This window comes from Notamacropus eugenii, chromosome 4, assembly GCF_028372415.1.
Source record: "Notamacropus eugenii isolate mMacEug1 chromosome 4, mMacEug1.pri_v2, whole genome shotgun sequence".
NCBI lineage: Eukaryota > Metazoa > Chordata > Mammalia > Diprotodontia > Macropodidae > Notamacropus > Notamacropus eugenii.
The window spans coordinates 125,690,415-125,705,164 of NC_092875.1; the positions used below are offsets into that span (position 1 = coordinate 125,690,415).

Sequence of the window (14,750 nt, forward strand, 5' to 3'; positions counted from 1 at the left end):
GGTTTTTGATGTTCCTTTGATAGAAAAAAAGGAGATCCATAATCCATGAGCACTCAGCCTTGTAGTAAATACATTGATAAATATATTAGTAACCTTTGAGCACAATTATGGGTGTTCAGTACCCTTGGAGATCTTAGGTACCATTTAGATATTTATTGAGTGATCTTTATGTTAAGACCACTGACATCCCATTTGGAGGTGTGACAAGTGTAGACGCAGTACTGACATTAACCTCCATGCTCCTTACCATTGTGGGTTAATGACATCCCATTTGGGACAACATCCTTGACAAAATGACATCGTTGCTGTGTTAGGAGGATGGTCAGCCAGGTGCAAGCCTAGGAGGTAGAAGTCTGTGAGTGCATTCAGGCATGCCAGGCAGGCTAGCTCAGAGAATTTTGCCACTTACTAATTATGTGATCTTAGATCAAAGTCTTGCCAACTTTATAGGCCTCAGTTTCTTTATCTGTAAAAATGAGGGAGTTGTACTAGATAGCTCTCTATAGCTCCTCCATGATAAGGGGAATGGCTCAGCCTTTGGGTCATTGGAGAGAAGTGGGGATATAGGAGTGGAGTGAGGTTGCAAGGCATGGCTTTACCTCTCTATACATGAATTTCTTCATCTATGGAGATAGAATTTGCTCTATCTACCTGATAGGATTGCTGTGAGGATCAAATGCTATAATGTATAAAAAAGCTGTAAGATACTATGCAGTTGGAAGGATTGTTTTCGTTACCATCCTTCTTGATAATACAGTAGTGGGGGGGGGGGGGAGAACAAGTATTTAAGTGTTTACTATGACCTAGGTTGTCAGTCAATAAACATCACGTGCTCATTATATGCTAGACTTTGTGTGAAGTGCTTTACAAAGATCATCTCATTTGATCCTCACAATAACCCCAGGAGGTAGGGGCTATATTGTCCCCCATTTTATGGTTGAGGAAACTGAGACAAGTAGAGTTAAAGTGACTTGCTCACTGTCATACAGCTAGTGGACAATTTTAAGACTCCAGGCCTAATGCTCTCTCAACTGTGCCACCTCATGGCAAGATCAACGTTGGAGCCAACTCTACCCATATCTGAAGCTTCACTGAGCTCAGTTCTGGGTGTTGTTGAAAAGGAAGCATTCGCTGGCTTGAGGGAAAGTCTCTTCTTTGTTTGTATACAGTGGGGACAAACCTAGAGTGATGCTGACATGAGTAAATCTGTAGAACCCCAAGGCATGATTATACAGATTTCAAGTTGTATTGAATCATGTCATGACATCAGCTTCAAGATACTTTCTTATTTTCATTCATTCATTCTTTTTTCATTCAACAAAAGTACCATGATAAGCACACAGAAGACAGAAAGAAGGATACATGGCTCATGTTCACTGCAAAGCCTAGTAGCATTTAGTTAAATCTTTTCCCAAGAAGTTTCTCCATCATACTTATATATTCCTACGTGTAACCCTAACCCCAATTTCTTTCAATAGAATGTAAGCTTTCTGCAGTAAATACTCTCAGAGATCAGCCTTGGACACTGAAAGGTTAAGGTCCAGCATCATATAACCAATATGGGACAGAGGTAAAACTTGAACCCAGGTCTTGTTGACTCTGAGGTCATCTCTCTATCCACTTATTCCATGTTGTTGTTCAGTTGTTTCAGTCGTGTCTGACTCTTCATGATCCCATTTGGAGTTTTCTTAGCAGAAATACTCTTGTGGTTTGTCATTTCATTCTCCACTCATTTTACGAGTGAGGAACTGAGGCGAACAGGGTTAAGTGACTTGCCCCAAATCACATAGCTAGAAAGTGTCTGAGACTGGATTGGAACTCAGATCCTCCTGACTTCAGGGCTCGTCCTTGATCTACCGTGTCGTCTAGCTGATCCAACTTATTCCATGCTGCCTTTCATACTAAGTAGGTAGCAGAGTGGATAGAGTATTGGATGTCAGGAAGACACAAGTTCAATTTAGACATGTCCTAGCTGTGTGGACAAGTCATTTAATGTCATTCTCAATTTCCTTATCTATAAAATGGGGATTAATAATAGTACCCACCTCCCAGGGATAGAAGGCTTGGGAAGAGCTTTGCAAAATTAAACATGCTGTATAAATGCTAACTATTGTTGTGGTTGTAACAGACATTTCTTAAACATTTGTTGGATTGGAAATGAGGATATTGGTAAGAATACTAGACTTGGAGTCAGAAGACACAGATTTGATTCAAGGTTCTATCCCTTCCTAGCTGTGTGACCTTAGCTATGTCACTTAACTGAGTTTTCTTATCTGCAAAATAGCAATAAAATAGTCACAAATATTTTGTTGTGAGAATAAGAAATAAAATGTTTGAGATGGTAAACTGCTTGAGGGTTTTCCCCTTTGTATAGACACTACTTAATAAGGTGGGTTTCATGTGACTGATGTTTGATGAATAGTTGTCGCTGAACTCAGCGCTTTGTGCGCTATTCTCATCACCATCCCAAGAATTGCTACTAATAGGATGGGATCAGAAAGGTCCCCTACCCTTAATTGTTTCTTTCATGAGTCTAGAGTTGAAATATTGTGGTTGATTTTTTTCTCTTCCTTTGTAGAAGCATTGATACAGAAATGGGGATGTTGCTAAAATTTCAGGATCTCTTATTTTGCTAAATCTCATTTCATTTAGTGGGCATGGTCACTAGGAATGCAAAGGCCAAAAAAAAAAAAATGGTAATCCATGACCTTGAAGAACTTATATTCTATGAGATAAAATAGAATACAGGCAGTTTTCCCTTCATATAAATTCCCATTACGTAAATTTGACTTCACCTAAAGAATTCTGAAAGAAACCTGTGTTTCAATAAAACCCCTCTCTTCACTTTATTGTACGATACTCTATTCTCTCTCTCTTCCTCCTTCCCTCCCACCCTCCCTGTCCCTCTCTTTCTCTCTCTCTCCCTCTCCCCCCCTGCCCCTCAGCCCTCAGCTCAGTGCTCCATGACCGCCTACCTCCTCCCCCACACAAAAATACCTAAAAACAATACTCTTCCCCATCCTACAGAAGAATGGACAGGTGGAGAGACCCTCCATTGTTGTTATCAGATCAGGGACTTGGTTTGAGACCTCCACCACCTAGAGAGGTAAACATTGTTCTATTCCACCACCCACCCTGTGTCTGAGTATCTACTATCAGGTACCCATGACTGTCTCTGTCCCGTGTTGCCCATTCTCTCCTGTATGTTTCTGTGTCTGCCCTTCCCCTGGCCCATGAGAGCCTCCTGCCAGTTCTTTCTCTCAGTGTGTGGCTGGCCCTGGCCCTTCATATTCTTCCTTTTGCTTTCACTTCTCTGTATCTGGCCCCCACTTGTCCTTGAACCATGTGCCAACCCCCTCTATTCATGGGAGCATGGTCCCCTTCCTCCTTCATCCATCCTTCCTTCCTCCTTTCCTCCCCTTTAGGGGCAAATTTGCATTATGTGGTCTGTAGAATGGTCCACTTACTCAAAGTGAGAACTGTCTGTAATACAAAGACAAGGGAATACAAAGTATATATAACTTGGGGCTCAGTACCCCAGGCTTACATGAATCAGGTTCAATCTTGTCAGCTCCCTAAAATATATTACTTTTATTATTTTGTGCCCCACCCTAGTTTCCTCTAAAATTCTCTAATTATAACTCATGTAGCTCATGTCTACATCTCCACATAGTGGGGCAAAAGGGTTCTCAGATCCTATACGAGCACTCAGACTAGCCATGCATGTTGGATGCAGGACAATACTTTCTCATTTCACCCCACAGAAAATGCATATGAAACAAAGGAATTATAGTAATCTATAAACAAATAATATAACTCTTTTGCTCCAGCGAGTGCCATTAATCCTCTGTTCTCAAAGCTCCACCCTGTGGTTTGGACTTCTGTCAGAAGTAAATAAATAAGGTTGGGAAGGAGGTAAACCTCTTTCCATTGAACCTGCATGATCTAGATAACACACAAGGAAAATGAAGGCTAGAGCCCAGATTGTCTGCCATGGCTCAGTGACTTGTTTCTCCACCTGAGGGGCCATAAAGAAATCAGAGACTATGAACAATTGAGGGATGTGTGTGTGTGTGTGTGTGTGTGTGTGTGTGTGTGTGTGGTGGGGGAGGAAGTCAAGAAAATACTCATGTAGAAGTCGTATGAGCTCTTATTTGGAGAAAGGAATTCTAACAGATAGAGGGAGTGTATTCCAGATATGGTAAATTCTGAGCTGCTGAAGGAAGATGTGTTTGAGCTGGAGTTTTAAGTCAGTGGTCTTTGGTACAGTGAAGCACATTCCCAAACATTCAGTTAAAGTAGAGGCACTTTGCTCACTCAAGGATGTGTCTTTGGACAGGAATCTGGAATTATTTCCAAAGGGTTTTGGTGAAAAGATACGCAACTGAGAGGAATGGAGTTAATGTGATCAGTGGACCCATTTTTGACTATGACTATGATGGTTTACATGATACACAAGACAAGATCAAACAGTAAGACTCAAATTTTCCTTTTTTTTAGAATTTTATTTACTTAAATTTAGCATTAAATTTATGTTAATATATTCATAAATTTAATTAACAAGTTTAATAAGTGCAACTGACGAATTTGGACAAGTACTTTCATTTACATTTAATTATTTAATTTGATTTACAAATTTGTAAAATTGACTTACATATGTTTAATTATTCAGATTAATTACATTAACATTTAATTAAAATTTTTAAAATTAAACTTCTATATTTAAATTATAAGAGGTTATTAAACATTACCTTTCAGATATTTGTGTAATCTTGGAATCTTTCTGTCTGGATCTCTCTTCATTAGTTCTTCAGCTTTTAATTTCCTTTGACTCAAATATTGATTCAACAGACATTTAAATATGTGCCTGCTATTTACAATGTAAAGGTCTAGGTGCTTGGGAACATATAGAGATAGATAAGATATGGTCTTGATCTTAAGGAGTTCATGATCTAGTAGGAGAAATCATATGAACAGAAGTAAATATGATACAATTGAAATATAAGTGCATGAGTAGTGTTATCAACAACAGTTATATTAATTATAACTAATAAATTGTATTAGAGTAGATGAGATAGACTACTTCTAGCCATAGAGGACTGGGAAGGAAGGCTCCATGGAAAAGGCAGCTGGTGAGTAGGTCTTTGAGGGACAGATGGTACGATGAGACATGTCAGCAGGCAGAGATGGATAGGAGAGGTGTTTTTGGTGTTAGATAATAATATGAACAAAGGCATAGAGGATGATGATGCATCCAGAGGTTGGGAACCTGCAGCCTCGAGGCCACATGTGGCACTCTAGGTCCTCAAGTGCGGCCCTTTGATTGAATCCAAACTTCAAATCCAAAGATAACATTGTGTTCTGTGAAGTTTGGATTCTGTCAAAGTGTCACACTTGAGGACCTAGAGGGTCACATGTGGCCTTGAGACCTCACGTTCCCCACCCCTCTTGTTCCATCATTAATACAGCCTGATCATGTAAGGAGAGTCAGGATTGGGTAGTCTGAGTGCAACCCAAATAGACATGAAACACTAAAGACTCAGAGAAAAAAAGACTTTCAGCTTTTGACTAGGTCCTTCATGGAGGACCTAAGGTAAAATAGAGACAGTAATTTTACAGTATGAGAAAGCAGGCCTGGGTTACAGCCTGCACTTGTAAAAGCCTATCCCCAGTTACAAGAGTAACTCTCAGAAAGAACAGCTTGGCCCAGAGAGTAGGACTTGAGAAATAAGCTGACTTTACACTGAGGAAATCTCATATAAGGCTGGATGTAAGGACAAAAAAGTGCTTATCTAACAGATGTGTCTAAAAGTAAAATGGAAAGCCTTGGGAGAAGTAGTAGGTTCTCACTCATTAGAAGTCTTAAGCAAAGAACTAGATGACCACCTGCCTTTAAGTATAGTTTGGACTATAGATCTCTCCCAACTTGGAGATTGCACAGTTCTACTAATATTAGGTTCTGAGCTAAAATGAAAATAATGAGAGGGAGGTATTATGGAAAAGCACTGGATGTGGAGTCAAAGGACCTTAGTGACAAGCATTGTAGTCCAGATAAATTAGATCCAGCTTCGAGGACATTTGTATTGTTGTAGAACTCTCAGAGAGAATACTTGAATCCATTTATGACGGAGTCTGCCAAAGCAGTGTATCTGTCCATTTCCTTTGAAAGGAAGAGGATGAGCATGTTCTCTGTAGTAGGTCAGCAAACACAAAGGAGACCATAAGGTGAATCGTGCAAATGAGAAAGCTAAATACTAAAAGTACCTGCCTCATAGGGCTGTTGTGAAGATCAAATGCATGTATTTGTAAAGAGCTTAGCACAGTGCCTAGTCCTTAGGAAGAGCTGTATAAATGCTTATCACCTTCTCTTCTCTCCCTAACTACTGTAGATTTCAGCCAGGGTCAGTCTTTTAACATACCTCATGCCTCTCATCTTCCACTCTCTGGATAATTTAATCGATCAAACATTTTTGAAGGATTGACTGTGTGCAAGTTATGGGAGATACCAAGACAGTAACAAATCTTGACCCTCAAGGGAGGTTATACTACACTGGGGGAAATTGATATGAGCACATGGAATTATGGATAAGGTAATATGAAGAGAGAGAGAATGAACAGGTGGCTCCTAAGCTGAACCTTCAAAGCAGATCAGGATTTTAAGAGGGGGAGATGAGGAAGGTGTTCTAAGCATGAGGTACAGCTTGGGCAAGTGTGCAGAGTAAGGAAATGGAATGGTGAGTTTGGAGAAAAGCTGGTTTTGTACTTTGCCTGGAATGTAGAGTATAGGGTGGAAGGTGGGGGTTATGAGAAATAAGGCTAGAAAGATAGGTTAGTGCTAACTGGTGGAGGGTCTTGAAACAGTCCATTAGACAAGTAACATTTATTAAGCACCTACAATGTGCAGCCATGGCACCAAGTGCTGGAGATACAAAGAAAGGCAAATGACAGTCTTTGTTGTCAAGGAACTTATAGTCTCAAAGGGGAGATCACATGCAAGTAACTAGGTTCAAACAAGTTATAGACATGATAAATCAGAGATAATCAACAGAGGTAAGGTTATTAGCATTAAGAGGAATTGGGAAAAACTTTTTGCAAAAGGTAGGCTGTTAGCTGAGACTTGACTCTAAGAGGCACAGATGAGAAAGTACAGAGTTTCACACATAAGGGACAGCCAGGCTGAGCTTGTGTGTATTTTAACCAACCCCCTTGTCTGCAAATGGGAAATAATCTTCCCATGTGTGGGAGTTAATCTTAGAGTCTTGGCTGTTGTTAAAGAAGGAAGATTACATGTCATTTTTTTTTTTTTAATTTTCCTCCACCAGACATGTTGAAGGGAGCTCCATTCCAATCCCCACTCATTACTACAGCATCATTACGAGCTGCCTGGATTTCACTCAGCCTGCTGACAAGTGTGATGGCCCCCTCTCAGTCTTTTCTTTCATCCTTCCTCATCGGTCAGACAATGAGGAGAGCTGCAACGTGAGTACAAAGGGATTCTAGGGCAGTGAGTACGACCTTCAACCAACATAAACACCACCTCATGACTTTGCAAAAGGCAGCTTGCCAGTCAGGAAAGATTCTTCAGCTTTTATATGGCTTTTAATAGTTTTCAGATGGCTTTTGCCTTAGCTATCTCATTTAATCAACCCTGTGAATATTATCTGCATTGTGCAGAAGAGGAAATGGAGGCCCCAGGAGGATAAGAGACTGTCTTTCATTTATTCTGTGCAGATCTTATACGTACCTAGTTACTTCTACGTTATTTCTTCCATTACACTGGGAACTTTTTGAGGATTGGAACGATTTTGCCCCTCCCTCTCCTTTCTTATACCCGGCACATAGCGGAGTACCTGGCCCCATTGTAAACACTTAATACATGGTTGTTGACTAGCTGGCCTCAGTGCCACACATCTAGCAAGTGGAAAGCGAGGACTTCAAAGCAGGTCTTTTGATTCCTAGTCCAGTCTTTTAGGCATTGGGCTCTCAAGATGATAGTGATGATTTTTATGATGAGGATGATGGTGGTTGTGGTGGTGGTGGGCAGCGTCACTTCTATAGTGCTTTGAAGTTTGTGGATCATTTTATACACTTTTTCTCATTTGATCTCCCATCGCACAATGCAGTCTCTTAATTAATGCTTGCTGTATCTGAGGTAGGGGTTATTATTATCCCCACTTTACAGATGAGGTAACCAAGGCTCAGACAAGTTAAGTGATAATGCCTAGGATCATATAAATGTTGCCCAATATAAGGTCAGAACCCCAGTCTTCCTGACTCCAAGTCCAGCATTCTACCCACTGTGCCGCAGCATTGGGCAAGAATGACTGAATTAGAGTAAATGTCCACAGCTGAAAAAGCTGCCAGCAAATTCTTGGATCACATTTCTGTTTGTACTTCTGCTCCCCAAACTAATTATTCAAGAACTGTGTTTAAACAAACAAACAAACAAACTCCTCCCTTCATAAATGAAGATACATATTTGAGTTTCCCAAGTTTTGCATTGTACACCCAAGGATCAGGCTCAGTAAACACTTTCATGAGCTCATAGTACTAATCAGGGTAGGATGTTGGTCTTCTTTTGTAAGGTTTCCAACACTAGCTGAATTGCTAGTCTGAACCCAGAGCTGAGGGTTTGAGAACCCAAAGGAAAACCATTGAAATGAAGCTGACCTGTCATCTCAGCTCTCCTAAAGAGAAAATAAAAAGTGAAACCAGAAAAACAGTTTGAGAAAATGAATTGGATTTGTCCTGAACTGCCATGATCTCAGATGGCAGTCTTAGGGGTCAGGAAATGCCTTTTTACCTTGTGGCTACCCATTCAGATGTCTGCATTTACAAAAATTAAAACTGATGAAAATGAAAATCCAAGGACTGTATTGAGGAACACCCCCCACTCCCCAGAAAGTCTATTCTAAGGGGAACCTGGGCTAGCTTAAGACACTCTCTTTTGTAAATGGCACTACTTTTCTGAGTACCACATGTAACCTTCCTGGGAGAACTATATTTAGATTTGTCCTTCTCCATGAACCTCAATACTCTAGGAGGAAGATAGGAGCAGGGGGAGAGGAGAACCCTCAACTTCCCCAGACTGCAAAAGTATTCTGCATATTTGTGCTTTTTGGCCTGGAGCTGCCCAGGGCCAGCTTCCTGAATCAACACCCTCCTGCTACATATTTAGCATTGGCACTGGTGAGCCCTCATTCCCAATCCAGGTCTGTGTGGGCTAAAGCTTTCCGAGAAATTCAAGTTCCCAGGCTTCAGTTCAGAGTTCAATAAAGCCACTGAGGAGGAAAAAGTGTGAGCATTTGAAGTTTTACACCCTGGGACATGTAGGACTTCATCTCTTTTGAGCTACTGGCCAGCTTTTAAGAAGCTGTTGTGGGTTTTCTCCTGTAATAATCTAGGAACCTCACACTATTCCTATTTCCCACTAGGAGAGAGAAAGTAAGAAGAGAAAAAAGAAAGAGAGAATGAGAGAGAGAAAGAGAAAAAAGAGAGAAAGAGAGAGAGGAGAAGAAAAGAGAGGGAAGGAAAGGATGTTTCTGCTTTACAGAAGGCCAATGTTTCTCTGGTATTATTTCTATTTTCTAATTAGTCCTGATGTTGATGGTGTGTTTTGGGACATCTGAATGCCTTCTGACGGTAAAACTTGTGCCAGACCTCAGTAATTGTGAAGCAGCTGGGCAAGAAGAGAATTCATGTCTTTCCTTGACTGTTTCTGACCAAACCTGCTCCAGCAGTGGATTGGGGGCCAAGTTCCCCAGAAGCCTCTGAGAATCTGCTTTAAATGGGAACCATACAGATGAGCACAATCCTCCAAGTTGAGGTCAAGGAAGAAGCAGATGGGGAGTAGTGGTGCAATTAAAATTCACCTTGCCTGCCAGCAAAGATGAATTATTAATAATAAATTAAATAAATCCTAAACAGGCGCCCATTAAACACTTATTCCCATTGAGAAGTTTCCTTAGGAACCAACTTCCCAGTTCTTCCTGCCTTTTAATATTTGTACTCCTTGGTCATGAGGAAGTAGTCTGTCAAAAAGCATTTATTAAACACCTACTATGTGATAAACTCTCAGTATACAAAGAATAGTCCTTGCCCTCAAGGAACTCACAGTCTGATGGGGGAGACAACATGTAAGCAACTATGTACATATAAGCTGTATACAAGACAAATAGGAAATAATCAACAGAAAAATGATGATAATAATAAGGATGATGGCGATGATGATAATCAATGCAATTGACACACTGGCCTTGGAGTTAGGAAGAGCGGGGTTCTACTCCTGTTTCTGATACACGCTTGGCTGAGTAACCAAGCCAACAAAGACTATGCTTTACAGAGCAGTTGCCAAGCTTTACTCCAGTGGTTCCTTGTTGCCTCCAGAATTAAACATAAAGTCCTCTGTTTGACATTTAAAGCCCTTTGTAAGCTGACCCTTTCCTACCTTTCTAGTCATCTTCTGGTTGCTCACTCATGTCTGGTTTGCCATTTCCTTCTCCAGTGGATTAAGGCAAACAGAAGTTAAGTGACTTAATTTCTGTTAAGTCAGGGGTCACACAGCTAGTAAGTGTCTTAGGCCAGATTTGAATTCAGGGTCTTGCAAACTGCAGGCCCAGTGCTCTGTCCACTGAGTCATCTAGCTTCCTCTCGATTCTTCTTCTACTGCCCTTTATTTCCTCTATGATCTAGCAGTATTGACCTTATTGCTGTTTGTCATACATGTGACACTCCATCTCCTGACTTTATGCCTTTTCATTGGCTATTCCCCATTCCTAGAATATTCTCCATCCTCACCTCTGTCTCCCTAAGCTTTCCTGCAATCCTATCTTTTTCTACTCTGGTTTTCCATTCCCCACTATCCTTCTCCCCCCCATCGAAAGATTTTCCTTTCCTCTTGGATTAATTTCCATATATACTATATTTTCAGTATGTTGTCTCTCCTTCAATATGAATATGAGCTACTTGAGGGCCAGGAACCATGTTTTTTTCCTTTCTTTGTATCTCCAGAGTTTAGTATGATGCCTGGCACACAGTAAGGGCTTAATAAATGCCTGTTGATTGGCTGCTTAGGAATTAGGCATAAATAGTAATTAGTTCATGAAATCAAGTCCCAAACCTTAAATAAACACTGTCAGACAGAAGATATAGTGCTAGACTTCAAAGGGTTGGCAATACCATCTGTTACCATCATACTGTCTGCCCTTCATCAGTGGAACCTCCCCTTTCTTTCTTTTTTTTTCCATTTTGCTCTAAGCATAGATTTAAAAGTCCCTTTCTTAGTTACTCTTGAGAATTTTTATAAAGCTTGCCTAATTCTAAATTTTAATCCTGTCAGAACTTTTCTGTAGTTGTCTGTGGTTTTGTGTTCTTCTTGCCTTTAAAAAATATATATCTGTTAAAAATTGAATCTCATTCCTTGTCCTAAAGGACATATTCCTCATCAATTTCTCCCACTTCAACCGTGACCTTGGCATTTAGGACTCAACTTTGAGAAATCAAACCCTTAGTCACTGACAATTTAATGCCAACTGGTAGAGTACCCTGCAGATCTGTGATTGCCCTGTGCTGTTTAACAATTTTATCAGTGTTCAGGATAAAGACAGAAATAGCACATAATCAATTTGCAAATGAATCAAAGCTGAAAGGTACAGGAAATACACTGGATGATAAATCAGAATTTAAAAAATCTTCACAACCTACCATATTGGGGGTATATCTTGTAAAATTTAATAGCGACCGATGCAAAGTCTTACACTTGGGTCCAAAAAATCATTTATATAAGTATGAAATGGGGGAAGGGGGCTATGGCTACACATTAGTTCATCTGAAAAAGAACACGCGATTAAAATATGTTATGGCAGAGGTACCATGTTAAGACTAGGGAAATGACGGATCTGTTGTATATTTTCTTGGCACATCTAGAGTCTCCATTCAGTTCTGGGTGACATATTTTAGGAAGGACATTGTTAAGCTATCAAGAGTTCAGAGAATAACAACTATGATGGTGAACGGCCTTGAGATCATGCCCTATTAGGGTAGGTCTAAGGGTTGGGGGGTGGTTAGCCTAGATCAGAGAAGATAGGAAGGGACATATATACTTGAATGACTGTCACAAGGAGATTAGACTTTTTCTGCTTGGCTGCAGAAGTTAAATTTGGAGCAATGGGTAGAAGCACTGGAAAATCAGGTTTATATGTGGGGAAAACTTCCAAACAATTAGTCTATGAACAAAGTGATTGGAATGTATTGCCCTAAGGTACAATGGATTCTCCCTCATCAAAGGTCTTCATACAAGGGTCAAGTTATTATTTCTTGGGTACATTATAGAAAGGGTGTTTGCTCAAATATATTTTGGGTCAGATTGCTTCTGATGTCCCAACACAGAAGGCTTCTTCTGTCTCTTCCAACTTAGTGATTCTTGAGATGAACTCATGTATTTATTAGTTCATTCTGTTCATGTTCTTATCAAGAGAATGATGTTGAATCAATCATTCTGAAAGATATAGAATACATACTTGTATTTTCATGTGTTGGTCAAGTGCTCTTCTTAATTCTCTTTGGGAAAGAGAAGAGTATTTCAGATTACTTATGTATGTGTTGAACCATTCTGATCTGACAGTCCTGGAAGGGAAAAATGTGGAATTCTTTAGGGGCATTTGGGTTTTCTAATTTTGATTTATGTCCTGAGCAATCATTAAGTTGAATAGCCTCACACACCACATGTCTCATTTATTTGGTACAACTAATTGCTGTTGAAAATGTTTACAGTTGAGGGTAGGTATTTGTGGGGCATTTCTGACAGGACTGTGGTAGAGAAAGGGAAGGGAGTGGTGTGTGTGTGTGTGTGTGTGTGTGTGTGTGTGTGTGTGTGTGTGTGTGTGTGTGTGTGTGTGCGCGTGTGTATGCTATAAGAGAAATGGAGGGAGTTCACTGGCTGTGAGCCTAGAAGTGTGTAGAGGTCATTTGTGGAGGACCATCAAGAAGCATTTCTTTTAGAAAATTCTGAATTTAGAATATGGCTTAAACAAAGTTTCATTTCTCTTGTAGAGCTCAGAAGAGGAATCCCGATGGGTTGAAGATCTCCTGAAGATGCATACTGCCAGAGTGAGAGACATTGAGCAGCTCACCAGTCTAGACTTCTTCCGAAAGACTAGCCGGAGCTACCCTGAAATCTTGTCCCTAAAGACATACCTACATACATTTGAGAGCGAGATTTAACTTTCTTGATCTTTCTCAGTGTAGCCCTTTATCAACTGGTGTATATTTTTATATTGTTTTGTATTTATTAATTTGAAACCAGGACATTAAAAAAGTTAGCTTTGATCCTATACCAAATCTGACTTATTAAGCTCAAGTGTTGCCACTGTTTTTCTCTAATGCTTAATTTAGATAGGCTTACATTTTGAGTAGAGCTGGTGATACTGCAGTTGGAGTTTTTAGTGGAAGCTTCTGAATGGTCCTGCAGGATTGATATTTGCATTGAGGAAATATTAATTTTCTAGTGCACAGTTGCCACATTTATAGTTCTGTACTGTATCGAAATACCGAACTTGTAAAGTTACATTCATTTACTGTTAACAATGACAGACATATTTAAGCCTTATAGACCAATCTTAAATATAATAAATCACACATTCAGTTTTTTATGTTTTACATGGCTTTGATTTCACTCTTGAATTGAGTTATAAATTAGAGGGTGCTTTAATTGGTCATATATGTATAGAACTCGCTTATAATTCTTGGACCTTGTCCTTATTGGGTGTAATCCACATGGTCACTTGAATTTTTTTCCGCCAAACACAATTATTTGCATGGGATAATTTAAATATAAATCTTCCAGAAAGCAATATATTGAACTAGAGGATCTCTAAAGATAAAACAAAACTCCAGGATCCTCACTATTGTAAGTGAGCCAGACATCTGAGCTCAATTAGGGAGCCCTCCTCCAAAAAAAGACTCACAACCTGATGGGGCAGATTGAAAAGCCTAGGTTCATATTAATTTGGCCTTTTGGAGTTTACTTACAAAACATATGAGCTTACGATTATGCTCTTGTTAGAGAAAAAGATTCTCTAATAATAGGTGACAGAAGGGGATGGGGGGGGGGGGTTTGGAATCTCAGTACTGTACTAGGAAAAAATCACTTCTTTCTCCATGTTGCCACCAGACTTGCTCTGCCCCTAAATCTTCACACTGTAAACTAATGAACATAAGGAAATACACATCTGGATCACCCATAGAAGTTTATGAGATGTAAGATTAAGTCAGTAAATATGCCTTTTAGCAGAGTGAATGGATCATCTCAGATTCAAGCATAACTCATGCTTGGCTGAAATAGGCAAAGGGGAGGGGCATAAAGACCACAATTACCCCTACATTTTCTATAACATATCTCCTTTTTTCTTCTTTTTTTAACATAGTGAGTGAGCCCAATAAAAAGTAATCTTATGCCTTGCTGATTGCCCTTTTAACTCTCGATTTTTTCCTGTTGGCTTGGAGTTACAAAATGCCTGGGCAAGGCTTCCTCTTTCTTCCATTAGATGTTTTCTTTATCCCTTTTATTAGGATTCCACCCCATCCCCAAACACTTTTCTTGGGAGATGAGCAAAAACTCAAAATTTTAGTGATCTATATGGGTCCAAAGCATTCCTCCTTGGAGAGGAAGCATTGCATTTCCACCCATTTGCACTCTCTTGCAAAATCAGCGGCAGTAGACCTGGCGAGATCAAATAAACATCACTATGTAA

At 39.9% G+C, this 14,750-nt stretch overlaps 1 protein-coding gene across 9 annotated transcripts in view; it reads left to right on the forward strand.

Annotated features, from left to right (window-relative positions):
* Positions 1-13,656, forward strand: part of ENPP2 (ectonucleotide pyrophosphatase/phosphodiesterase 2) — a 177,135-nt gene extending 163,479 nt beyond the window's left edge. For 7 of the 9 annotated variants that reach the window (XM_072603207.1, XM_072603210.1, XM_072603212.1 and 4 more), the window contains 3 exons: positions 4,340-4,472; positions 7,323-7,479; positions 13,051-13,656. In XM_072603207.1, the coding sequence (XP_072459308.1) occupies positions 4,340-4,472; positions 7,323-7,479; positions 13,051-13,221 (461 nt within the window). In that variant the 3' untranslated portion in view covers positions 13,222-13,656. The remainder of the gene's footprint in view (positions 1-4,339; positions 4,473-7,322; positions 7,480-13,050) is intronic. The other 2 variants (XM_072603214.1, XM_072603213.1) reach the window with 1 other exon arrangement.
* Positions 13,657-14,750: the final 1,094 nt, after the last annotated feature.